The 27,895-nt window shown below is 46.7% G+C and overlaps 1 protein-coding gene across 1 annotated transcript in view; it reads right to left on the reverse strand.

Moving 5' to 3' along the window:
- LOC147116737 (telomere repeats-binding bouquet formation protein 1-like) overlaps positions 1–27,895 on the reverse strand; it is a 121,673-nt gene that overhangs the window by 16,268 nt on the left and 77,510 nt on the right. Inside the window, exons 11-17 of the mRNA XM_085991861.1 lie at positions 25,695–25,820; positions 22,809–22,972; positions 21,563–21,952; positions 18,446–18,843; positions 18,178–18,239; positions 11,577–11,672; positions 9,146–9,310 (exon numbers count right to left, since the gene is read on the reverse strand). Of these exons, the coding sequence (XP_085847987.1) occupies positions 9,146–9,310; positions 11,577–11,672; positions 18,178–18,239; positions 18,446–18,843; positions 21,563–21,952; positions 22,809–22,972; positions 25,695–25,820 (1,401 nt within the window). The remainder of the gene's footprint in view (positions 1–9,145; positions 9,311–11,576; positions 11,673–18,177; positions 18,240–18,445; positions 18,844–21,562; positions 21,953–22,808; positions 22,973–25,694; positions 25,821–27,895) is intronic.

The raw sequence follows: 27,895 nt of genomic DNA on the forward strand, positions 1-27,895 counted from the left end.
TGGGCCGAAGGGCCTCTTTCTGTGCTGTATAACTCTATGACTCTATGAATCACTCTGGTGAACCTTTGCTGCACTCCCTCTATGGCAAGTATATCCTTTCTTAGGTAAGGAGACCAAAACTGCACACAGTACTCCAGGTGTGGTCTCACCAAGGCCCTGTATAACTGTAGTAAGACATCCTTGCTCCTGTACTCAAAGCCTCTTGCAATGAAGGCCAACATACCATTTGCCTTCCTAACTGCTTGCTGCACCTGCATGTTTGCTTTCAGTGATTGGTGTACAAGGACACCCAGGTCCCTTTGTACATCAACATTTCCCAAATCTATCACCATTTAAATAATACTCTGCTGTAGTGTATGTAACCGTTCCACCTTTAAGAGAACTATTTTAAGTGTTGCATTACTTTATCTTGGCTGCTGTATACTGTAATACCGGCGGTGACCACACCGGTATATAAGTGCTGTGTAATGATTTATTGGGCAGTTCCGCCCTGACCTTCAACCAGTAAAGTCCTGTTAAAGTTTACTCTTGTGGTCTGTGTAGTAATTCGCAATATAACACACAGACTTAACAGTGGCGACGAGTTCGATCTTACCCTGCGGCAGAGATACATCCAAGGCAGTTTAACGGGCGTCGAGAAGAGGCATCCGCCCTCGTCATTCTGCTGAGAGAAGACTCGAGTCTGCAGAGCAAAGGAAGAAGGAAGAATTCTGACACGAAGCCTTCCATCAGCAACAGGCAGTGATCGTCCCTTCTATCACGGTGGTGGGTGAGCCGATCAGCGACGAAAAGCAAGTCGGCCACGTTGACTGTGAGTAGGGGAGAAAATTTAAAAAAAACGGAGGATATAAGGGCGGAGAACTCGACCACGGCCGGGGAAAAGAGCCGGACAGAAGTCAGGGCCAGAGGCGCTGAGACTGGGGCAGCGTAAGGCACGGAAGCCACGGTGAAGGCAAACGCAGCCGGTGTGAGAGACCGCAGCGAATGCAAACGCAGCCGGTGTGAGAGACCGGGCTGCAAGCGGGCTGGGAGATGCAACAGCGTCGAGAGCAAGCTCGACCGCGACCGGTAAACAAGGCCGGGCAGCTACCGAGGCCGCGAGGCGCAGGGACCGAGAACCGCTTGCGCGGGAGAAAATAAAACAAATAAAAAAAAAAAACCGCGGAGAACTCAGCCGCAGCCGGGGGGGGAAGGACCGGACTGCAAGAGGGGCTGGGAGGCGTGATTGAAAACCGCTGGGGAGGGCGAACGCAGCAATACGGCAATCGCCGTTACAGCCAGCGGGAGAGACAGAGCCCGAGCGAGCGGGAGAGACAGAGCCGAGCGAGCGAGTGAGACTGAGCGAGTGGGGGAGAGAAGAGACCGAGCGAGCGAGGGAGAACGAGACCGAGCGAGCGAGGGAGAACGAGACCGAGCGAGCGAGGGAGACTGTGCGAGCGCGGGAAACCGCCATTTTCGGAGGCGGGGAAGAAGACAAGCGCGGGAAACCGCCATTTTTGAAAAAAAAAAGTTAAAGAAAAATTTCGTTGTTGTTTCTCAAAAAGATTGCGAAGATGCCTAAGCGTGGTAACATCAATGATTTCGATCCCGAGGTGGAAGATTGGGCCACGTATGTAGAACGCATAGAGATATATTGTAAGGCAAATAAAATATCAAATGATGATAAAGCACTAACCTTACTAAACTCAATGGGTGCGAAGACATACGGGCTATTGAAGCATCTTCTATCACCAGCTAAACCAGCGGATCAGACTTTCGCTAATATTGTTGCTGTCCTGAAGGATCATTTGAACCCCACACCGCTGATGTTAGCGGAACGATTTAAATTTTATGCGAGAACGCAACTGAAAGAGGAAAGCAACGCGGAGTACTTGGTTGAACTGCGTAGGCTAGCGAAATACTGTCAGTTTGGGGAAAATCTGACAGAGGCACTGAGAGACAAGTTCGTGTGTGGGTTGTCGAAAGAAGGAACACAAAAGCGACTGCTCGAAGAGAACGAGCTTACACTTGATAAGGCTGTCCTTATTGCAGCATCGCACGAAGCCGCAGCGAGAGGCACTGTGGAAATGCAGCTGAAGGCAGCGGTACTCGGCGTGGATCAAATGGCTTCGGGTACAACGAAATGTTATTGTTGTGGGAAGACAACACACGATCAGAACCAATGCTGGTTTAAAAACCAGGAATGTAGAAAATGTGGCAAGCTTGGTCACATAGCTAAAGTATGCCGGTCAGGAAAGAAGACCAGCAACAAAAAAAAGTCACCGCAGGAAAAGTGCAGCAAGGTACACAAGGTGGCTGAGAAGAGTTCGGATGAACAGAATTCGGATTCAGACTCCAACAGCAAGGAACTGGGTAGTCTGAGAATTCACAATGTGAGTAAGGAAGCTGACCGACAAACTATCTGGGTCGCACTGCAGATAGCAGGAGTCCACGTGAAGATGGACTTGGACACCGAATCGGCGTTGACGGTCATGAATAAACAAGATTACAAAAAGTTATTCACACATATTCCCCTACGGGATACGAAGATAGTATTGCAGACATACACGGGGCAAAGAGTATACCCCATCGGAAAGATAAAAGTCAAGGTGAGACACAAGGGCAAAGAACACCAAGGAATGGACTTATATGTACTACCGGAGGGATGTCCACCACTTCTGGGACGGGAGTGGATCAGGAAAATAAATATGGACTGGCACTCCCTAAAAGCAATAACAGTAGATTCCGGGAAGAAAAATGTCAAACCTGCACGATTGTCCAGAATATTGGATGAGGGCATATGCAACAGTGACAGTGACAAAGCAGAGAGTGAGAACTCGGTGAAGACAATCAACTGAGACTCTGGAACTGGTGATGGTAAGACCAGCCCATGTGCAAAAGACAAGTCTAAAATGGACTTGCAGACTAATGATGAAAAAACGAAGGAGTGCATAAATGCTTCAGAAGAGAACAAAGTATCAGAACAGATTTCCACTGAACAACAACAACATAGTTTGACAGAGAATTCTGAGTCTGTCCAGTCTACAGACATGCACATTTCTGAGGAACACCGGGCTCGAACTCAACTCAATTTCAAACTACAACAGCAATTGGAACAAACGATTCGCCGTTTTGAGCAAGAGATGAATGCAAAGAAAAAGTTCTTTGACACAGAGTGGGAGAATCTGGAAAGACAGCTGAAGCAGCTGATTGAGAAAATGGAGCAGGAACACACAAACCGTCTGCGCGAGGAGGCCAAACGAATCAAAGCTGAGCAAGAAAGGGAATATGTCGAATTCATCGATCAGTTGAAAGCTAAGAAGAAAGAGCACCCTTTTGTGAGCAGTGTCAGCAGTAATAAGCCACTCAGGGAATTGGGGCAGAGGCAAAAACTGAAGATGCTGCAGAGATCAAGTTTGTTGCTGAAAGCGCTACTTCCAGAGCTTTGCTTCGAATTAAAGAATTGCCAGTTAAAATTGTGAAACTCTTGAGAGAGAAGATTGACATGGAGAAACATCGTGTCATTTTCGAATGCAAGGTTTCCAGGTCAAATGCTGCTGTCAAGTGGTATTACAAAGACAAAGAGATTCATCCCAGTAATAAATATGAGATTGTGAGTGAAGATGTGTACAGGAAGCTCGTTATTAATAATGTCGCTTTTGAAGATGAAGGCAACTACATGTGCGACGCCATAGATGACCAAAGCGCAGCAAAGTTATATGTAGAAGAGCAATCAATTGCCATCATTAAACCCATATGTGATGTGGAAGTGTCAGAGCCAAGTGACGCCATTTTTGAGTGTGAGCTTTCAGTTGCTGACGTGAAGTCTCCAAAATGGATACTAAATGGTGAAATTCTTCATGCTTCTGAAGATGTGGACATTGAGCATCGTGGCACTATTCATCGTCTCACTCTGAAAAAAACAACTTGTAAGATGACCGGCTTGCTGCAGTTTATTGCAGGGAAATCAAAATCTGAGGCAAGGCTGACTATTAAAGAGCCTTCGTCAAAGGTAGTCAAAGAACTACAGAACATTACAGTGGAAGAGAAGCATTCTGCTACTTTGAGCTGTGAGTTTACACTTACTCCCAAGATGGTCAGATGGTACAAAGACCAGAGCTTAATCGAATCTTCTGACCGTTACAAATTTAAACAAAATAAGAATGTGATAGAACTTACCATTACAAATCTCACACCCAAAGACTCTGGTGAATATAGCTGCAAATCAAGTAATGCACAGACCGCAGCCACACTCACAGTTGAAGCTCCAAAAATAGAAATAATAAACCATTTGGAGGACGTAGATACTGAGGAGGACAGCAATCTAGTATATTCATGTGAGTTGTCCCATGATGATGAAGATGATGACTCATCTGAACCATTATCACCCCTTCCAGGTCACGCACGTGGTCCCTCTGAACTGAGCCAAATCAGTCTGGAAGTAGGAAAACTTCCCAAGGTACTCGAGCCTTTAGAAGTCAGCAAGGCTGGTTCTGAAGTTACGAAAGTGCAAGCTGTTAAGTCCAGTGAAGGACTATTGGATGAGTCACCCCAGCAACGTGAACCTACTACACCACCGAGAACTACTACACCACCGAGGCGTTATCCGGACGGAGTCAGGAAGCGCAGGAGGCGCCTCCGCAGAGACTGAATCTGTGAACTGTTTTCCGCAGAGACTGAATCTGTGAACTGTTTCCCGCAGAGACTGAATCTGTGAACTGTTTTTACATGAAGTTGGGTATATATGTTATGATGTTATGTTTAATGGGGAATAGGTATATTGTAAGCTAAAAAGGGAGGATTGTAGTGTATGTAACCGTTCCACCTTTAAGAGAACTATTGTATGTAACCGTTCCACCTTTAAGAGAACTATTTTAAGTGTTGCACTACTTTATCTTGGCTGCTGTATACTGTAATACCGGCGGTGACCACACCGGTATATAAGTGCTGTGTAATGATTTATTGGGCAGTTCCGCCCTGACCTTCAACCAGTAAAGTCCTGTTAAAGTTTACTCTTGTGGTCTGTGTAGTAATTCGCAATATAACACACAGACTTAACACTCTGCCTTTCTGTTTTTCCTACCGAAGTGGATAACTTCACATTTATCCACAATATACTGCATCTGCCATGTATTTGCCCACTCACTCAACTTGTCTAAATCGCCTTGAAGCCTCTTTGCACCCTCCTCACAACTCACAATCCCACCTAGTTTCGTGTCGTCAGCAAACTTGGAAATATTACATTTGGTTCCCTCATCCAAATCATTGATATATATTGTGAATAGCTGGGGCCCAAGCACTGATCCCTGCGGTACCCCACTAGTCACCGCCTGCCACCCCGAAAAAGACCCATTTATTCCTACTCTCTGTTTCCTGTCTGTTAACCAATTTTCAATCCATGCCAGCACAGGAAACTCTCTTTTTACCAGCAAATAAATAACCGGAAATCTCTCTTAACCGGCAAAATTCAGGAGTAGGTTCAGGTAAGTTTTACTTCATATTAGTGGCCGTGTAACCGGGGTTCCTGCACCTGTAGCCGTGTAACCGGGGTTCCTGCACCTGTTGCCATGCAACAGGGACATCTGGATCTGTGGCCATGTACGGGGCTCTCGTACCTTAGTAAGTATACCTCTCTGTAATCCGGACTTTTTGATCAACTGGCACCACGCCGGTCCCGTCGGTGCCGGATAAAAAAGTTTCCTGTATATTACCCCCATTCCCATGTGCTTTAATTTTGCACACTAACCTCTTATGTGGGACTTTATCGAAGGCCTTCTGTAAATCTAAATACACCACATCCACTGGTTCTCCCTTATCTATTCTACCAGTTACATCCACAAAAAACTCCAGTAGGATTGTCAAACACGATTTCACTTTCATAAATCCATGTTGACTTTGTCTAATCCCGTTGATATTTTCTAAGTGTCCTGTTATCACATCATTTATAATACTCCAGCATTTTCCCTATTACTGATGTTCGGCTAACCGGACTGTCGTTCCCTGTTTTCTCTCTCCCTCCTTTTTTAAATAGTGGGGTTACATTTACCACCCTCCAATCTGCAGGAACTGTTCCATAATCTATAGAATTTTGGAAGATGACAACCAATGCATCCACTATTTCCATGTGGATTTCGGGCCTTTGACAGCATTAACCATCTGCTGTAGTATTACATTATTAGACAGACTTTAATCTTTTGAAACTGTCAGATCTTACTCCAGTATGCTCACAAACATATTTCTACTTGTAAGAATTCTTTAATACAATATTCAGTAAGTATATTACTGTCCCCTAATGGTGCTTTGATACATAGCTGTAATCCACCAGATGTTCTGGTTTGTTTACAGTTTGAAGTCTAGTCATTACCAAGCACACTGCTGAAAGACAGGTCCCTGGGTCACAAAGAAACGTCGGACTCCTGAGCATACTAATTCTGCTTCAGTACATAATCCACACTCTTCAAATCAAATGCATTCATTTAAAAAATAAATTACAACTGCTGACAAAAATATTCCTTCTTCATTGTCAATTACAACTGCTGCTTTATAGGGCAGAAGTAATCGCATCAAAGCACGAGGTTGCTGAAACTTCACAAGCAGTAAAGAGCTCTGGCTCTGGGCTGTCGCTTCATGTAAAGCTTTACATTTGTAGAATGTCAAATAAAAATGACAGGCCTACTTTTATTGGCTAAGCTGACGGACTGCACAAGGGCAAACAAAACATTTCTTGGCTTTTTAAAGGGTGAGAAACATCATGGCTAGCAGTAGGTTACCAGACAGCGCAAAATGGCTCAAAATGTTCCATCAGGCAAACCGACTGGATCAGACTCGGCTGTAACATTCTGTGTCTGTGTGTGTCCATGTGCTTATTTATGCATTAACCCTTTTGCGTACTGAACAGTTTGCAATTTTCAAAATAAGCAACATTTTACATGCAGAAATTATTTTAAGTACACTTTTGATATTCTAAAACAAAATTTGACAAGTTTCAGTGACAATATGGCAGAATATTATTGAATTTACAAGATCCTGGAAATGACATTGTGATACTGTATGAGAATCTGTAGCAAATTCTTTCTCCTGTTAATTTCCAGACCCTTGGGGAGGTGGGGGGGGGGGGAGAAATTTTAACCCCAAAAAACAGGTGGGTTTGGTGGGAGGTTAAAGTGTTATAAATCTGAATCCCGACCCCAACCTGCCCACTTGTGGTTTTAACAGAGGCGGGACGGGGGGCGGGCAGCCAGCCCACTTGCAGGAGGTGGGTTGGCACTTTAAATATTATAATGAGGCTGTGTGCCTCATGTTGACTTTAACTGTGGGCCGCCGGGTTTCCCGGGTCACGAGGATCCCTACAGCTAAAGGAAGGGCCTGAGCGAAACCCGTTCTCCTGGGTTCCGCATTCCAGCCTGCCCCACTCTTTCCTGCCTCCAAGTAAAAATTTGGCCTTAGTCTCTGAACTAGTTAAATAAAGTGAGCAGAAAAAATCCCATTATAATTTTTTTTTAACTTCGGTACAGAAATCATAAATTGTTCGAAGGCTAAAGTCCCATTATTTGGGGAATTTTTATAATAGTTGTGATTAAACAAGCATAACTCAATTTGTCATACAACAGCAATTAAGCTGAGAGCTTTAGTAATCTCAAGAAGCTGGACTACAGCCAGTTTACAAAGAGGTCTTTCTCTGATGATCCCACTTCGGATTTATTTCTCCCTCTGACTTACATTTACTCTATAATTTGTGCTTTTTTATGCTATCCTCCTCTGTTTTTCCCATTTCCGAGTCTGTTTTACATTATTATGCTTCATTAAGCCATCTCTATTTTTGTTTCAAACAGAAAATGCTGGAGATACTCAGCCGGTCAGGCAGCACCTGTGAAGAGAGAAACAGAGTTAACGTTTCAGGTCGATGACCTTTCGTCAGAACTTTCGTCAGTTCTGACGAAAGGTCATCGACCTGAACCGTTAACTCTGTTTCTCTCTTCACAGGTGCTGCCTGACCGGCTGAGTATCTCCAGCATTTTCTGTTTTTATTTCAGATTTCCAGCATCTGCAGTATTTTCTTTTTCTATTTTTGTTTCTCCTTTTTACTGTTTTACAAACTCACTTTTTTTTTTACCCATTTCCCTCACTTCTCCCTCTTGTCTATCATAGCAGGTGCTGGAAGTCCATTTGTTTGTCTTTCTTCACAGTGCAGGGGTTAACAGTGTTGCTGAAAGTCAGTCTTTGTTGCTTCTCAGGATCCTGTGGGCTTTGACATTCAGTTTTAAGATAGTGAGTAGGACCTTGGTAAGAAACGACTACTGTGGTGGCACAGTGCACCTGGGGCAAGGAGCATCACCATGGAGCAGGATGGAAGTTCACATCCATATTTTCCCAGGTGAAGAGACTACATTCTCATCGAAGCTGGCAAAGGGAAAGTACAGAGTAGAAGCCAGAGATCTCCACACAGCAGGGGAAGAAACATCAGAAGAAATGAACTCAAGTTGCTGTTCCACATGTCCATGGATTAAAGATTAGAGACATGGCAGAATTCCATGTGCTTACTATTTTGGTTGGGGAATAATGCATGACCCAAAAATAAATAAATAAGTTTGGACAAGATGGGGATAGAAACTGTGGATTGGAACACTGGAATATTTGTACTGTAGTCCACATCTCCCCAAGCTTCCAAAAATTCTACCTCAGCGAATCAGTCCTCTCCAAACATGACTCAGGAGCTGTTAGGTCAGTACTCCTGAGCGACTGTTTTGAGCACAGAAGCGGTCCTCCTCAGGTCGTGATTGTGGCCAAGCAACATTGAGTCCTCAGCTCAATTCTGCACAGTCTCCATCAGAGGTCACTGGACAACAATGAACGCTGTGAACCTTGGTCTATCTGTATTGTTAGCAAGGAATAAAAATAAGTAGGTGGGTGACTCAAACTGCACCTAATGTATACTGGTAACAGTGATCCAAGCTCTAAATTTTTGCTGTCGGTATTGCAAAGTTTGTGCAGGGGCAATGTAGGCACCAATGCTAGTGTGCAACCTAAAAAGGCCTATATTTTCTCCAGGTTTCTCCCCAGTATTGTGCTGCATGCATTACTAACACAATGTGACAGTTTGGGTGCACAAATATTTGTATGATTATAGCCAATTGTCATTCTTATGGATGATAAACTGATTGCTTACTTTTGTCAGTTATAGTACTGTAACAGGTTAATAACTTCTTAAGTTCCTTTTTGTATCTATCCTCACATTCTTGAATCACTTTGTGTCGATCACATTTGTTGGGACAAGACTGGAGAATTTTGCTGAAATTCCTACTATTCAGGGATGCTGCTACAGTTGAACAACCTATTAAAGATTAAACAAGATAGATGAGAGCTTTCTTCAAGGCAATGTCTGCACCAGGCATCTCTTACTAATCAGAGTTTAGAAATTTTTATTTTATTGGACTAAGGCCGCTGAAAGCTGAAATAGTTGTGCTCAGCTCCCTTGACAGCTCAACGGGTAAAATCAGAATCAATTGCATCATACAGATCAGAAGGTGCAGATTTGTTTCCCACTCAGTGTGCTGGTGTTAGCAGGAATGACAGCTGGGTTGGAGGGGTGAGCCACTTGGCCTCAGAGTCCGTGGATTAGAGAGGGGATAAATCAGGCAGGGTTCCTGCTGACAATTGCCGTTCAGTGACCCATGCTAGAATACGTGTATGTGTGCATGTGTGAATGTTGGCTGAAGGTAAGAATGGACTCGCCTTACTCATGAAGGTGCCAGTGTGCCTGATGAGCGTGGAACCATACTCCAATGCCTCCAAGAGAGGATGGGAGAAAAAAATTGTGTCGCACATGGGCAAAGGGACAATTGCTGATGAATTATGCTGATGAAGGGCTCTAGCAGGAATGTTAACATATCACTCTTTTCTCATTCAGATGCTGACCAACCTGCTGTGCATGCCCAGCATTCACTGTTTTCGGTTCCAATTTTCTCCCCTCTCATCCTGAATGCACTGACTTTTGCTAGAGTATGGTTCTGTGGCTAACAGCTGGTACCTCTCTCAAACGCCATTCTTTATATGTGTGCCTGGGCGATGAGTGTCAGGAGGTTATTCAACTATGGCGGTATCACAACTGTGCCTAATCCTGTCTTCACCCAATGGCCACACATACATTTCTAGAAGGGATTACTGCATACCAATAAGGAGTTGGAACCCAAACTGATTTTGCCTCCCGAGCCTAGAGATGCTAAGGCTAACTGTAGCATCCAATTGTCATCCCAGCTATAATTGGCTAACTCAGCATATACCAGAAGTTGAAAGCGGCAGGGTTAGCAAATGGATGAAAAGTGGGTGCAATCGATTGGAAATATAGGCGAAGATTGGTTATTCTATATGATTTTGCTGTATGGTGTATCACCAACTGAGCCCTTTGTTTTTATTTTGTATTTTCAGCATTCACTTTTTTTCTTGTTATGTCTCCAAGGGGGCAACTTCACAGTTTGGATCCATTGTCTATCAGTCTGGAGGTGGGATGGGAGAACTGCAATCTTCTTGGTGGTTGAGCGTGTCTATATGTGGCAACACATTCAAACAAGTGGCCAGTCAACTGGGGCTGCGCAATGGGGGGGGGGGGGGGGGGGGTGGGGGGGTGGGTGGGTAACCCAGGATCATGGATCACCGGCCTCTTTTTCCTGACCTTTGCGCCTGAGATATAGATGTTCCCCAGGTGCTAACCCTGGAAAATTGGCCTCAATGGGGGAGAAATTGGGTGAGTAGCGCCACCTGTTAGCGCCTAAAGAGGCAGTCAGTGACTGTAGCGCCACTGGCTGCATCTCCCGCGATATTCAGTAGGGGTGCTAATGGTGGCGTTAGGCATTTGCGCTGCGCCGCCACCGATGACGTCATCGGTGTGCGCAGCGCCCCATTCGTGCCCCGTTCGCGATATTTGGTAGCGAACGGCGCAGTTGCGCCGTTCGCTACCCGTGCCCGGTTCACGGGGCCTTACTGTGCCGGCAGCGGCGCAAGTTAAGGTGGAGGTGCGGGGCGGCCGCTTTTTCGGCAGCCGCCTGCCAGCACCTCCGTCCCCGGCCTCCTAACCCACCCCCCGCGGCATTGCCGGCTGTTTCCCGAGAGCCCGGCACTTCTCCTTGGTGCCGGGCTCATTTGCCGGCACTCGCGAGCGGGGATCGCGCTGTTGCAGGCACCTCCCCTTAACAGTGGGAGGAAGGCCTGCAGTACCGCAGCGCGCCGTGCCGCAGCGGCACGTTGCGCTGCGATAATCAGTTTCAGCGCTCTAAGAGGGACGCGGAGCGCCTCGAGCCTCGCCCCGTGTCCCTCGAGGGGCACTGAAACTGAATTTCTGGCAATTGATATTACTCCGATCGCTGCACTAAATCCTGCGCTCAGCCGACTTTTGTGCCACTTTGGCGCCCCAACCCAATTTCTAAGCCAATATTCCTTAGTGGACAGGCAAATCTAAGCCATCCTCTCAGATAACTCAATTTCCATTAACCAGGTTACAAAGTACAGGGGAATAAGAGAACCAAGAAAAATGTTGCAATAATTTAAGACACTCACATATTAGAGTGGGGAGAAGTAAAATTTAACAGTTTGAAAGTACATACCTGAACACCGGAAATCTAGGCCCGGATTAACTGAAGGGGCAGGACTGGTACTACTGACTTCATTATCAATTAGATCTGAACACAGAATCAGTGGATCTATAAAAAGGAAGACAATAAGGTATTGAAAAAACTTATTTTTATATTTTATTCCTCATTAAAAAAGTGATGTTTTCTTTTTTAGTCCTACTTGACTGAAAGGGTTCACAACTCGTTGCCAGATTCTCTGTCCATACCACTCTGAATCCGGAGGCTAGCTGGAGCATAAGAATTTTCTGGGTCCATCTTTTCTCCCTTGCTCTGGACCAAGCACCACACCTACAACCTCCCCCCCCCCATGGTACAGCCTGAGATTAGGAAATTGGAAGCTTGTAAAGTCTGTGGGTTGTTTAGTTAATTAATACACAGACTACCAGAGTAACTTAAAACAGGACTTTACTATTCGAAGGTCAGGGCGAATCTGCCCAATAATTCCTGACACAGCACTTATATACCGGTGTGGTCACCGTCGGTATTACAGTATACAGAAGCCAACAAAGTAGTGCAACACCTAAAGTAGTTCTCTTAAAGGTGGACGGTTACATACAATAGTTCTCTTAAAGGTAGACGGGTACATACACTACAATCCTCCCTTTTTAGCTTACAACATACTGATTCCCCATTAAACATACATTATAACATATATACAACTTTATGCAAGACAGTTCACAGATTCAGTCTCTCTGGAGGTTTCCGGACTCTGTCCGGATAACGCCTCGGTGGTGTCGTAACTCCCGGCGGGGTAGTAGGTGCTTCTGGCAAGGTCGATTCGGCTTGAAGGACAGTGTCAGGTTCATCTGATTCCAGTATTACCAGATCGGAGGTAGGTGTTCTGGGTATCTCTGTCTCAACATTAACCGTGTAAGGTGGTGGAGTAGGCTGGCCATTTGTGGCTGACCCTATGATCTGGTCAACATGGCGCCTTACTATACTGTCCCCAATGTCCACCGTATACATCAACGGCCCTAGCCTTTTTCCAATGGTTCCAGGCTGCCATTTCTCGGTACGGTAGTCCCGGGCCAAAACTTGTTGACCTATCTGAAAAGATCTAGTTGGCCTTTCATTCATGCCCTGGAATTGCCGGTTCTCTACGTCCCTTCTGACGTTTGGCTTAAGCAAATCCAGCCGGCATCTTAGTCGTCTATTAAAAAACATCATGGCGGGTGTTTGATTTGTGACCGCATGTGTTGCATTCCTGTACGCCAACAAGAAGCTATCCACCTTATGTTGTAAGTTAATGGCTTCATTACCCATGGCCTTTATGGCCTTCTTGAAGGTCTGGACAAACCTTTCAGCCAATCCATTGGAGGCGGGATGGTATGGGGCTGACGTGTAGTGCTTAACCCCATTGCTCTTTAAGAATTTCTTGAATTCTTCGGACACAAATTGCGGTCCATTATCAGAACAGATCTGTTCCGGCAGCCCATTCCTAGCAAACATGGTCCTTAACACTGTGATGGTTTTTTCCGTGGTGGTGGTGGACATCTTTATTACCTCCGGCCACTTGGAGTGTGCATCCACTGCTATTAGAAACATTGAGTCCATAAATGGACCAGCAAAGTCGATGTGTACCCTTTGCCAAGGAGATGAGGGCCACTCCCATGGATGCAGAGGAGCCTGTGGTGGCGCGTTTTGGACCTTCTGGCATCCTAGACAGCTCTTAGTGATTTCTTCGATGTCCCCATCAATGCCTGGCCACCACACAAACGCTCTTGCTAGGTTCTTCATTTTCACTCCACCCAGATGTCCCTCGTGCAGCTCCTTTAACACCTTCTGTTGAAGTTTGGGTGGAATCACCACTCTAGATCCACACATCAGGGTTCCTCGACACACTGACAGCTGTTCTTTTCTCTGCGAAAATGCTGGCAGCGTTGGTTCGCCCTGTGCTGGCCATCCCTCCACCGTTAAATCATAGACTCGTGAGAGAGTCGGGTCATTTCTTGTTTCGTTTTCGATCATCGAATTTGTTACTGGTAGACATTCCACTATGGATGAGTGGAACATCTCTACCGGGTCCACTGTAGTCGCTTCTTCTACTATCGGCAATGGCAAGCGCGATAACCCATCAGCATTTCCATGCTGTTTGGACCTTTTGTATTCGATGTCATATTGGTGTGCCCCAAGTAACACGGACCACCTCTGTAACCTTTGCGCTGTCATGGTGGAAACGGCCTTGTTAGGGTTGAATATGGACACCAACGGCTGGTGGTCTGTCAGTAGTGTGAACTTCTTGCCCTGCAGGTAATGATTGAATTTCTTTATGCCCCACACAAGGCTGAGGGCCTCCCTATCTATTTGAGCATAATTTTGCTCCGCGGAGGTCAATGATCGGGACGCGAATGCCACTGGCCTTTCCGAGCCATTTGGTAACTTGTGTGAAAGTACTGCTCCAATTCCATAGGGGGAAGCATCACAAGCTAGACGAAGAGGTAACGTTGGGTTGAAATGAGCCAACACTTCTTCAGAGGTAATCAACGCCTTGCTTCTGCGAAAGGCCTTTTTACATTCCTCACTCCACTTCCATGGTACTTCTTTCCGCAACAGAGCATTCAGCGGATGCAGCACCGTGGATAGATTTGGCAGAAACTTGTGATAATAATTAATCAACCCCAAGAATGATCTTAACTGTGATACGTTTTCCGGAGCGGGGGCCTTCACGACAGCTTCTATCTTGTCAGGTGACTTGTGCAGCCCCTCTCGGTCAATGACATGACCGCAGTACGAGATCCGTTTTTGGAAGAACTCACATTTCTTGCGATTAACTCGAAGGCCATATTCCTTCAACCTAGTGAGCACCAGTTTCAAATTTGTGAGGTGTTCTTCCTCGTCTTCTCCCGTAATCAGGATATCGTCTAAGTAACACTGCGTGCTTGGAATTCCTTGTAATACCTGCTCCATGGCCCTCTGCCAAATTGCTGGAGCCGAAGCTACCCCAAAAACCAGTCTATTATAACGATACAAGCCTCTGTGTGTGTTGATGGTGAGGTACTGACGCGACTCTTCCTCGACTTCCATTTGTAAGTATGCCTGTGCCAGGTCTATCTTGGTGAAGTGTTTCCCTCCAGCCAACGAAGCAAAGATATCTTCAATCCGCGGAAGCGGGTATTGTACCGTGTGAAGCACCGGATTCACTGTGATCTTGAAGTCTCCGCAGATGCGGACCTTCCCCGGTCCCCCTGGCTTGTTACTTGGTGAAGACTTCATGACGGGAACAATGGGCGTGGCCCACTCACTCCAGTCCACTTTTGACAGTACCCCTGATCGTTCAAGTTCTTCCAGTTCTGCCTCCACAGCAGGTCGTATCGCGTAAGGTACCGATCTGGCTTTGAAAAATTTTGGGCTTGCATGTTCTGCAATCTTAACCTTTGCTTTAATTCCTCGCAGTGTTCCCAGTCCTTGCTGGAATACCTCTTTAGCTTCGTCCAATATTCTGGACAACCGTTCAGGTTTGACATCTTCCTTTCCGGAATCTACCGTCATGGTGTTTAGTGAATGCCAGTCTATCTTTATTTTCCTGATTCTCTCCCGTCCCAGAAGTGGTGGACCTCCCTCAGGCAACACATACAGGTCCATCCTTTGGTGATCTTTGTCCTTGTATCTCACCTTGACTTCTATCTTTCCGATGGGGTATACTTTGTGCCCCGTGTATGTCTGTAATACTAGTTCCGTATCCCGTAGGGGAATATGCTTGAATAACTTTTTATAATCATGCTTATTCATGACCGTCAACGCCGATCCGGTGTCCACTTCCATTTTCACTTGGACTTTTGCAATCTGTAGTGTGATCCAGATAGCTTGTCGGTCAGCTTCATTACTCACATTGTGAATTCTCAGACTATCCAGTTCCTTGCAGTTGGAGTGTGAGTCTGAATTCTGTTCTTCCGGACTCTTCCTAGTCACCTCATGTACCTTTCTGTACCTCTTTTGTGGTGACTCATTATTGTTGGTCTTCTTTCCTGACCGGCATACCTTAGCTATGTGACCGAGCTTGCCACATTTCCTACATTCCTGGTTTTTAAACCAGCATTGGTTCTGGTCGTGTGTTGTCTTCCCACAACGATAGCATTTCGTTGTACCCGAAGTAATTTGCTGCACCCTGAGTGCCGCTGCCTTTAGCTGCATTTCCGCCGTTCCTTTCGCTGCGGCTTCGTTCGATGCAGCAATAAGGACAGCCTTCTCAAGTGTAAGATCATTCTCTTCGAGCAGTCGTTTTTGTGTTTCTTCCTTCGACATTCCGCACACGAATTTGTCTCTGAGTGCCTCTGCCAGATTTTCCCTAAACTGACAGTGTTTCGCTAGCCTACGCAGTTCAATCAGGTACTCCGCGTTGCTTTCCTCTTTCCGTTGCGTTCTCGCGTAAAATTTGGATCGTTCCACTAACATCAGCGGTGTGGGGTTAAAATGATCCTTCAGGACAGCAACAATATCATCGAAAGTCTGATCCGCCGGTTTAGCTGGTGCTAGTAGATGCTTCAAGAGCCCATATGTCTTCGCGCCCATCGAGTTTAGCAAGGTTATAGCTTTGTCATCTTCTTCTATTTTATTGGCCTCACCATAGATCTCAATGCGTTCCACATACGTGGCCCAGTCTTCTACCTCGGAATTAAAATCGTTGATGTTACCACGCTTAGGCATCTTCCTCTCTTCCTGATAACACCACGGATTATTTCTTTAAATTTTCTTTTTTTTTCAAGATGGCGGTTCCCGCGAAAATGGCGGTTTCCCGCGCTTATCTTCTCTCCCCGCCCACTTCAATGGCGGTTCCCCGCTTCTGTCTTCTTCTCCGCCTAATGGCGGCTTCCCGCGTTTCTTCCCCTGGCGGGAGGGGTACACTTTCCCCACGGGCGACGGCCGCTGGCTTTCAGGTTCACAGCCTGCGCGTCGGCTTCAGTGCTTTCCCTTTTCTCGGCAGGGCAACCGGCGCTGGGTACACCCCGTTGACGGCGAACAGTTTCAGCCGCTGGGCTGGCTCTCGCTCAGTTCCCCTTGCTCGGGCTCTGTCTCTCTCCCGCTCGCTCGGCTCTACCGGCGCTGGGTACACCCCGTTGACGGCGAACAGTTTCAGCCGCTGGACTGGCTCTCGCTCAGTCTCCCTTGGTCGGCTCTGCCTCTCCCGCTCGCTCGGCTCCCAATTGCGCCTCCCAGCCCTCTCGCAGTCCGGTGCTTCCCTCCCCGGCTGCGGCTGAGTTTTTATATCTTCCCGCGCCTACGCTCCCGGTCGCAGCGCTTCGTGGCTTTGGTCGCTGCCCGGCCTTTTTCGCCGGTCGCGGTCTAGCTGTCTCACGACGCCTTTGCGTCCCCAGCCTGTCTGTACCGCGGCTTCCTTGCTCCACGCTGCCCCAGTCTCAGCGCCTCTGGGCCCGACTTCTGTCCGGCTCCTTTCCCCCTCGACCGTGGTCGAGTGCACCGCCCTTATCCTCCGGTTATTCTTTTTACTTTTCCCTTACTCACAGTCACCGTGGCCGGCTTGCTTCTCGTGCTGATCGGCTCACTCCTCACCGTGGCAGAAGGGACAGTCAGTGCCTGTTGCTGATGGAAGTCTTTGTCTCTGAATTCTTCCTCCTTTCCAGCTCTGCAGACTCGAGTTTTCTCCCAGCAGAATGACGAGGGCGGTTGCCTCTTCTCGACGCTCGTTAACTGCTTCGGACGTATTGTTGCCGCCGGGTACGATCGGACTCGTCGCCACTGTAAAGTCTGTGGGTTGTTTAGTTAATTAATACACAGACTACCAGAGTAACTTAAAACAGGACTTTACTATTCGAAGGTCAGGGCGAATCTGCCCAATAATTCCTGACGCAGCACTTATATACCGGTGTGGTCACCGTCGGTATTACAGTATACAGAAGCCAACAAAGTAGTGCAACACCTAAAGTAGTTCTCTTAAAGGTGGACGGTTACATACAATAGTTCTCTTAAAGGTAGACGGGTACATACACTACAAAGCTCAGCTGGTTAAAATAATACAGTAAGTAGCTAAACCATACAGGCCGTCTGCTCGATTAGTTGATCTTAGCCAAGGTGATAGTAGTGCTAACAACTGGCTGCAGTGCCCTGAACATACAAGAGCTAAATCACCCAGAGTTCCACCACTGTCATCACCTAATCAGGAGCATGAACATCAGTCAGTTTTTCCATTGCACATCGCAGGGATACCAAAGCGAACTGCAGCATCTTTTGTTCCCTTGCTAAGACTGGCGAACTCAGACCAGCAGTCACACCTGGGATCTGGCCAGCATGGCCCAATGCCATACCACATGCTGCATTTTCCAAAGTGCATTTATAAATAGTTTAAATATGATTTTACAGATAAATCTACCTGTACCTACTACTTTGGAATGGTCCAGGTAATTACTATACACACATGGATTGCTATCACATTCAGAGGAGGCCATATGTACATATCTACCTGATGCTAGGACCCACACCAGGTAGATATGTACATATGGCCTCCTCTGAATGTTAGTTTTTATTAACCACTTGGGATTATTGACGTTGCTTTCCATTCAATGTGAGAGTTTTCTGCATGCTATTACCATTCTGTTTTAGATCTAAAAATGCTCCATACCTATGTAGTTCTGTGTGCTTCTCTTTCTCTTAACTGGAGCAGGTCTTTTGAATGGGTCCTGGCTATAAAGGGAAAAACAATCAGGAAACACCAGTGATACTTAATTTGGACTGAAAGAACAAAATGGTAATGTTCATAGACCTATAAAGATCAAAAAGAATCACTACACTTTCTCTTTCAGGTGCTGACTGACTTGCTGTGCATTTCCAGCATTTGCGTTCTTTTTCTTTTTATCTTTTGAACAGATTTGCCATTTTTTCCTACTTACCTGTCAGAAGAGGTGCCATATCTCTTTTTGTACTCTTGCTTGTCGCTGGATTTCTGCTCTTTCCGTGATACACTTGATCTTGAAACTTCAGTCTCGGGTACAGTTACTGGCTGGTTAGTGGGCTTTCTGCATTCCACATACCAAAATCTTGCACCATGTTGCTGATCGGTTCCTGGAACCTCGCCTCTGTTCTGAGTATCAGAGGATTCACTAGGGCCGTCGCTGCCAGCTGGGCCACTGGGCACATCATGTTGCTGGCTATTCACATCCCTTGCTTTGGCATCAGAATTCAGCCTGTCAACGTCGACATTACCAAACTGAGCAGTGTTGGTATTATTTTCTCTAATTGCCTCCTGTGGAACATCGTCTTCCACAAATATCTGTCGTCTCACCTTTTCCTAGAAGAAGATAAAGGACAAAAATAAATCGTTCTCATTTCTTTACTATTTATTTTTGCTTGTTTTCAATAACTAAAGCTTGGGATGAAGTTTGAGAACAGGTATAAAACATTTTGATATGATTACATTATTTAAATAGTCCCTCCCCCACAGCTCAGTGAGTAAATACATCACTCAGTTCCCTGTTTTGTGCTGCCTTAGCTGGGGCAGTGGTGGTGGACCCACCACACCTGGTCTCAGTGCTCCAAGATAAGGCAGGAAAAATTAGCCACGGCTTCCACTCCTGATCACTATCTAGTGAGCTCTGTTGGACAATGAGCATGAATGGACATCGGCCGAGGGAAGGAACTGGTTTGGGTTAGTTTTGATACCCAAATGGCAAAATAGACCTGCAAACATCCACTGCCCTGCCTCATACCTAAAGAATGGCGACTTGGGTTAGCTATTGGAGAGTGGCCAGCAGCCATGGAACTTGTATATCAGCAGCATTCCATGCCATTAGGAAAAGCAGAGGAGGAAATTGGGGTGGGGGGAGGGGGGCGCGGGGCAGGGAAAGGAAATTCAGTAATGTTGGACAATGGAATAACATCACAGCTTGGTGGGATGTGATTTTGCACCCATCATTCCCCGATGTATCCATTTCATGATCTTTACCATCTCATTGCAGTGGGACATTGCTGGAGGCTAGGCCCTCCCCCACAGGGGAAAGTGAGAATAAGAAAACAGAACATTTGGTTGGGAGGATTACACCCAAGTCACTCTTTTATAAATTCTATATGCCGAATCAAAACAGAATTAAGAGCGAAGGTGGTTGCCCAGCAGCTTGGCTTCAGAGTGAGCAGATAAAGGAAGAAAATAGGAGGAATCTTACCAATATATATATATATACTAGCTGGAGTGCCCGGCGGTGCCGAGGCTTTTTCGAGGGCATGTTGTTGTTGTTGGAAGAGAGAGAGAGAGCGACTGGGGGGAAGAGAGAGAGCGACTGGGGGGAAGAGAGAGAGCGACTGGGGGGAAGAGAGAGAGCGACTGGGGGGAAGAGAGGGAGGGGAGGGAAGGGGGGAGGGGGGGGAGGGGGAGGAGGGTGGAGGGGGAGGGGGGGTGGAGGTGGAGGGGGAGGGGAGGGGGGAAGGGAGGGCGGATGGGAGGGGGGGGAGCGGGGGGGAGGGGAGGAGGAGAGAGGAGGGGGGGAGGGAGGGCGGAGGGGAGGGGAGGGGGGAGGAGGAGAGAGGAGGGGGGAAGAAGGGGCGGGGGGAGGGAGGAGGCGAGAGGAGGGGGGGAGGGGAGGGGAAGGGGGAGAGTCCACGAGCCCCCTGATCCCTGTCCCCCCAAACTCCCGAGCCCCCTGATCCCCGTCCCCCCAAACTCCCGAGCCCCCTGATCCCCGTCTCCCCAAACTCCCGAGCCCCCTGATCCCCGTCCCCCCAAACTCCCGAGCCCCCTGATCCCCGTCTCCCCAAACTCCCGAGCCCCCTGATCCCCACCCCCCGAACTCCAGAGGTTGGCCCCCCTGAGACTCCCACCCCCACCCCCGAGGCTCGCCCACCACCCACCCCCACCCCCGAGGCTCGCCCACCACCCACCCACCCCCGAGGCTCGCCCCCCCCACCAACCAAGCACCGAACTCCGGAGGCACGATCTTCCGAGCACCGGCCTCCCGAGCTGGCTTCAACATTGCGGCTGTGCGAGACGGCCGGAGGGCCCGGTTGCCAGGGTAACCGTGACGCTGACCAAGCCCCGCCCCCCAGCCGAGCCAGAGAGAGAGACGCCGCGTCTCAGCTGCTCCTGCTGCGCGCGCGGCCCCCCCCGAGGGTCGCGGCCCCCCCCCCCCGAGGGTCGCGGCCCCCCCCCCCCGCCCCCCCGAGGTGAAGACCGCCGATTGCGGCTGTGCGAGACGGCCGGCGGGCCCGGTTGCCAGGGTAACGCTTGACGCTCAGCAAGCCCCGCCCCCCAGCCGAGCCAGAGAGAGACGCCACGTCTCAGCTCCTGCTGCGCGCGCACCCTAGCGGCGCTGGGCTGAGGCTCGGCCCTCCAGCCTTCGAGTGGGGCCGGGAGGTACCTAGCTCGGGCGTGGGTGCGGAGGAGACGCCGAGGCTTCTAGGCCTACCTGGAAAAACAGGGAAAGGTAGGAAAATTAATGAGATTAGATAAGTTAATTACTTTCTAAATCATTTTTTTTTAAAACAATATGTGTTTTAAAAGCAACATTTTTTTTTAAGACGCAGAAAGCGGGAAAAAGAAAGGAAAAGTTTGGAATCAAGATGGCGGCGACTCATCTCGGTTCAGAACGATAAAGCCCGGCCACACACGCACCGATTGGCCCGGCGGCACACGCCAGCAACCCGGCGTACGATTGGTCGAGCTCGAGGTCACTCTGTCGCTAATGAGCGGATAATGAGATGCTAATGAGCGGAATGTTGAAGGTTTTTGGGATACCGCGGGCGCGATTTTAGCCCGGCCGAAACGTAAATACGCTTAAAACCGTCTCGGAAGCGTAAGCTTTCTTTGGAGGTAACGTGCGCGTAGGTACGCCCTGTAACTTTCGAGCGCATAGCCCGACAGACGCACAGGCGATGACAGACAGAATGACAGACAGACAGATGTACCGATTTATATATATAGATAATAAAACAGTACATGAAAACAAAACACTGCTTAATAAACAGTAAAGGATCCAATGTTGTCATAAGACTAAAGATCAACTAAGTAAGTGCCACACCATTAGCCGCTGATCTCTGTACTGACTTCTATTTTCTTCAGTTCTTAAATAGGATGAATTGATTGCAGGAATAACAGAATCCTCCTCCCTGTATCCATTTACTGCATGACTGAAATCTAATTTTTTCACTGGGGTAAAATCCTGAATTTTTGCCAGTTTTGTTCCACCAGTCCATTTATCCATTTTTGTCTTATCCATGCAAGATTTATCTGAGGAATGCTGTTCGCTGCAATGCTTCATTGGCACATCGTCCCTTTGTTTCGCCATCTGGTCTGTTCCTGCGAGCAATGAATCAAATGACTGAAACTTCAGGTTCACTTGTGAATTTGGTCCTGCAGCTGTTTGTTGTACATCTGTGTCTCTAGCGTTCATAATGTTGCTCATCATTTGCTATTGGTATGGTTCAATAAAAAATAAAGTGAGTTACAGGAATATAAAAAGAGAAATCGTTTTTTTAACTGTTTAAATAATATAGAACCTTCACTGGGGACAACACATCACTGCTCATCGGTCGTGACAGCTCCATTGGTGGTCTAGTAGATAATTGCAGTGCTGCTGTGGTACTAAGGACTACAGAGAGTTCCCAGGGTCAATTTCTATTAGTGCTGATCTCAGCTAGTACAGCAACTGGGGTTCTACAATTGGCTTCAGCTTCCCTGGGCTGGGAAAGGGGGGGGGGAAATCAACTGTGGTTCCCACGCCTTGTTACTATCTAGTGTTAGAAGCGCTTGCAATGGTAGAGATCGGACAAGGTGGGAGGGTTAGCTGTGATGCTTCTTCCTCTCCTTCACACATGAAGAGCAGCCACATGAGTAAGGTGTCTGTCAGTGCCCGTGGAACCATAATCCATTCACCAATACCTCCATCAGCCCTACAATCCTCCACGAACTCTACGTTCCTCCGTTTCACCCCCCACCCACACCACACCACCTTCCTTCGCCCCACCATTGGTGCCCGTGCCTTCAACTGCCTAGGCCCTAAGTGCTGGAATTTTCTCCCCAAACCCCTCCACCTCTCTATCTCTCTTTTCTCTTTTAATACACTCCTTAAAGTTTACCTTTTTGACCAAGCTTTTGGTCACCTGTCCTAATATCTCCTTATGTGGCTCGGTGTCAAATTTTGTTTGAGAACACTCCTGTGAAGCGCGTTTGGAACATTTTACTACACTAAAAACGCTATATAAATACAAGTTGCTGTTTTCAAAAGAAGAAAAAACCTCATTATACGAAGAACTTAGACATTTAACCTCTTCTTGATGTTTCTCTAATGTCTCTATCCTATGCAGAAATCCTTCTGCAAACTTCCAGTAATTTCTCAGGCTGCTGTCCTTTGGGTAATCAATGCCATCTGAAGTAACTGTGTCTTCTCTTGGCTGAAAATTCTCTACCAGACTGCTTGATAGTCTCTCAGCTTAGAAAGAGACAACAGCAGATATAAACATGAACATAAGCATAAGAAACCTCCAATATAAATATAGATACTGTATTATCCTGCAGCTAATGTACAGTTTCACAGGCACCTGTAGTTTATTTTAGTCTCGGGATGGAGTTGATGCTGGCAAGGCCGCATTTATTGCCCATCCCTAGTTGCTCTGAATAGGTAGTGATGGGCGTTCTCCTTGAATTACCACAGTCCTTGTGGTAATGGTGCTCCCACAATGGTGTTAGGTGGGGAATTCCAGGATTATGACCTAGCGACAATAAAGGAACAGTAACATACGTCCAAGTTAGGATCATGTGCCATTTGGAGAGGAACATTGAGGTGACGGTGTTCCCATAACATTACTGCTCTTGTACTTTTCAGTTAGTAGAGGTTTTCAGGCTAGGACCCTCTGTCAAAGGAATCTTGGCGAGTTACTGCAGTGCATGGTGTAGATGGTACATACAGCAGCCACAGGATGCCGGTGGTGAAGGGGGCAAATACTGAGTTCATTGGCATGGGCACTGATCAAGCGGACTGCTTGGTCTTGGATGGTGCTAAGCTTTTTGAGTGTTGTTGCGGCTGCGCCCATCCAGGCAAGTGGAGAGTATTCCGTCAGAGTCCTGACTTGAGTCTTGTAGGCGGTGTTAGGACTGTGCAACTGCATGGGACCCTGAGTCAGCCGGGATCCACAAGCGGATCCAGTGACGTTTGTTTAATAAAATGTAGGAGCCGCAAACTAAACGTTTGCACGGGGTCCACGCAGGGCAACCGCTGGCCCTGCTTGTAGATTGTGGAGAGGCATTGAGGGTCAGGAGGTGAGCCGCTTGTTGCACAGTACCCAGACTCTGCCCTGCTCATGCAGCCACGGTGTTAATATGGCCAGCCCAATTAAGCTTCTGGTCAAGGGTGTTGACGATGGGACACTCAGTGATGGTGCCACTGAATGTTAGGGGAAGTGTTTGGACCTTTTATGGTTGGAGATCATCATTACCTGGCACTTACATGGTGCAAATATTACCTCCCACTGGTCAGCTGAAGCCTGGAAGTTATCCAGGTCTGCTGTAGGCTGGCATGGGCTGCTTTAATATTGTAGGAGTTGTGAATGGAACGGAACACTGTTAAATCATCAGCAAACAGCCCCACCCCTGACCTTATGGCAGCTCGCCCAAGTACCCACTGCTCATATGTAAGGTTCAATTATTGAGGGTCAGCAGAACATTCAGCTGCAAAGGGTATCAAAGTTGTGCAAGGTCCTGTTCTCACCTGACATCCGCACACATGCAATTTCCTGCAGGGGCCATTAGATGATGATTAGGAATGGGAACTCTCGTTGGACTTGGGGTGTTGAGGCCAACTGTACTCAGGTACTACATGGAGCTTCCTGATAGCTCAGTCGATAAATGTGAAAGAAAATGACTGCACTGGTAGCACAGTGACACAGCAAAATGGTGCCAGACAATGTTCAACAGATCTCCAACAAGGTTCAACTACCTCCCGTGACCTTCAGTGGCTGCAGCATCACTGAGTCTCCCACCGTCAACCTCCTGGGGGAGGGGGCTCTGACTGAATTAAGCAACTGTATGATAAATCATGGGTCGCTGACTACAAATGCCCACACAACCAATGTCTGATCGCAGCTGTACTGCTGGGGCAGGCATTCCGTAAAGGTGAAGTGCTTTTCCCACAAAGAGGAAGGGAAAAATTGTTGGGTGAGTCATCGTGAGCTGCTCTCAGGCACAACTAACAAGGGGATGAAGAGCAACAGATGCCTATTCCACCCTCTTTCTTGGCAAATGTTGCACAACACTTGAAGACCTAGAGGGAAGGGGAAATATAAATGAACAACTGACAGAAAACCAAATATTGCATTGCACTGGAAAGCACAGTCTACACTGTGTTGTATTAAGAGAGACAATATACTTGACCAACTCTTGCTTCTTTTGGTGGAAGAGGTAAGTAGGGTCTCATTTGGGACAAGTTGACTTCAGAATGATGTTTGGCAAGAGGAAACTTTAACTGAGTCAATTCTCTACAGCAGACTCAGTAATCCGATAACCTGAGCAAGCAGGTCCACAGTACTCCAGAATGGTTGTCAAGTCAGCCTGGTTCCTTGATAGGGCTTTGAGGTATAGGCCAATCACTAGGGGCTGGGATTCTTCCCATTTGGCTCCAGATAATCCTGAAAGCCAATGCTCAAATGGAAAGGGTAATCCTAGTTTGACAAGCACTGGGAAGCTTAGCCGTGCTTAGTGGTGTTAAGTAAGCTGCCTGGTTTTAGTTCATACTCCGACATACACACAGGGAGTCTCTAAGTCTTGGTTCTTGCCAAACTGTGGCCAAGTTCTCTTAGGAAAGTGGGTGCTGTTTTATGGGAGGGACTGGGCACTCTACACAAGGCAACTCTTCCTGTGTGAACTTCTGAAATTTTGTTTGGAAGCTGTTAAGCATGGTAATGGATTTGGCACATCACATATCTGTTGACCACCCCTAGTTGCTCTGAGAAGGGGGTGGGCCTTCGAGTTATGATTTTTTTAAACAACTGAATGGCTTGATCAGTCAATTCAGAGGGCATTAAGAGTCAACCACATGGTGTGGTTTCTGGTTATACCAGTGAAAAATCACTGAACAAACACTGATGATCATATCTGCAGCATTCCAGTATAGCTTTTAATAAAGACTAAAAAGAACAGGAGCCTGTTTGTGTACTTACTTATTAACTTGCAACTCTGTAGAACAAAGGTGGCTGCTTTCCTTTGCTCCTCATCCTGAGATTCAGCTACTATTTGGATCATAAGTGGAAGCCCATTGCTCTGTAGTAGCTGATACTGATGCGACTCTAAAAACAAACATTTTGGTTTTACTGTTTCAGTTGATTAAGTAATAACAAATACAAGTTGCCAAAAACAAAACGTCAAGCAGCATCATAGAAAATGGGCATTTCCCAAACTTCAAACAATAGGAAAAACTTATTTGCTGCATAATTTCATTATTATATTTTGCCATGTGGTTCAATGGAGTGATTATCTTGCCTGGTGTGGCAATGAGCCTGGGACATTAATGGTAATTACAGTGCTCCTACTGTCAGCCGGGCTGAGATCTATTAACTCTGCTCAGGCCACGGGATCAACTTGGGGCCTTCCTAGTCTTGGTTCCATGTAGCAATCACAGACCTGATTAGAGGCAAATCATTCCTCTTTAACCTAAGTCACACACTCTGTTTGAACTTATCTCACTGGAAGATTTGGTTGCCCAGCAAAGTTTTCAGGCGCCCAAAGCATAAATCCATTCAGCCTCTCCACTCTATCTCACTGCACCTCCCGATTGAGTAATCATTTCCACACAACTAAAATTAAAAAAATAAAAGATTTGCAAATATTGGAAATCTGAAACAGTAATAGAATTTTTTTTTTGTTCCTGGGATGTGGGCGTCGCTGGCATTTATTGCCCAGCCCTAATTGCCCCTCGAGAAGGTGGTGGGGAGCTGCCTTCTCGAACCGCTGCAGTCCGTGTTTTCATTTGCATTGTTTAATTCTCTGCTACTTTTGTTCCAGGAATGCCAGCCTTGAAGAAGTGTTGTTCCTCTCATCACCATCATTTCTGTTTGTCTCTTTTACCCTGTTCACATTCATTGTACTTCTCTTTGTGGTTTATTTTTGCCTCCCTATCCCTTTTGTACTGATTCTATTTAAATGCTTCTTCATTTTTTCAATTCTGATGATGGGTTACACTCAAAATGTTAATTTATCTGTTCTCTTTACAGATGCTAATCGACCTGCTGACTACTTCCAACAATGTCTGGTTTTGTTTGAGGAAGATTTTCTCGGCACTATGTACAGTTTAGCAAAACTGTAAATGCACCTATAAAGAATTGGTTTATGATTTTGTTACATAATGCATTAAGGAAACTTTCCCAATAGTCACATATTGCTGCATGATTTTAACCATTTACAATTTATTACTGTGATCAGCACATATTTTCTTTTCCCTGATACAGTTCAATACTTTTGATGTATATGGTGTACATGATTTGCAGAATAGCCCAGTTTAGTACATACAGGAAACTTTGGTTTATCCGGAGGTTAACTGTCCGGAATGCTCGAGCCACCGGCAAAAATCAGGAGCCGTTTTATAAATATATCAAAAGGAAAAGACTGGTGAAAACCAAAGTTGGTCCATTGCAGTCAGATACGGGGGAATATATAATGGGAAATAAGGAAATGGCAGATCAACTAAATGCATACTTTGGGTCAGTCTTTACGAAGGAAGACACAAAAAACCTCCCTGGGATATCGGGAAAAATAGGGACATTGGCAAAGGAGGAACTGACGCAAATCAATATCTCTAAGGATATGGTGTTAAGGAAGCTAAAGGGATTGAAGGTGGACAAATCCCCAGGGCCTGATAACATGCATCCTAGGGTACTGAAGGAGGTGGCCCTAGAGATAGCGGATGCACTAAGGATGATTTTTCAGAATTCATTAGACTCGGGAACAGTGCCGATGGATTGGAGGGTAGCTAACGTTACCCCACTATTCAAAAAGGGGGGTAGGGAAAAAGCAGGTAATTACAGACCTGTAAGCCTTACATCAGTTGTGGGCAAAATGCTGGAGTCCATCATTAAGGATGAAATAGCGGAGCACTTAGCAAATGGGGACAGGATAGGACAGAGTCAACATGGATTTACAAAGGGTAAATCGTGCTTGACTAATCTATTGGAATTTTTTGAGGGAGTAACTGGTAGAATAGATGGGGGAGAGCCAGTAGATGTGGTGTACCTGGACTTCCAAAAGGCCTTCGATAAGGTCCCACATAAAAGATTAGCATGGAAAATTGAGGCTCATGGGATAAAGGGGAAAGTTTTGGCGTGGATAGGGAACTGGCTGTCAGATAGAAAACAGAGAGTTGGAATAA

This window comes from Somniosus microcephalus, chromosome 6 (genome assembly GCF_052327205.1).
Source record: "Somniosus microcephalus isolate GS21.2 chromosome 6, FLI_Smic_1.0, whole genome shotgun sequence".
NCBI classification, from domain to species: Eukaryota; Metazoa; Chordata; class Chondrichthyes; order Squaliformes; family Somniosidae; genus Somniosus; species Somniosus microcephalus.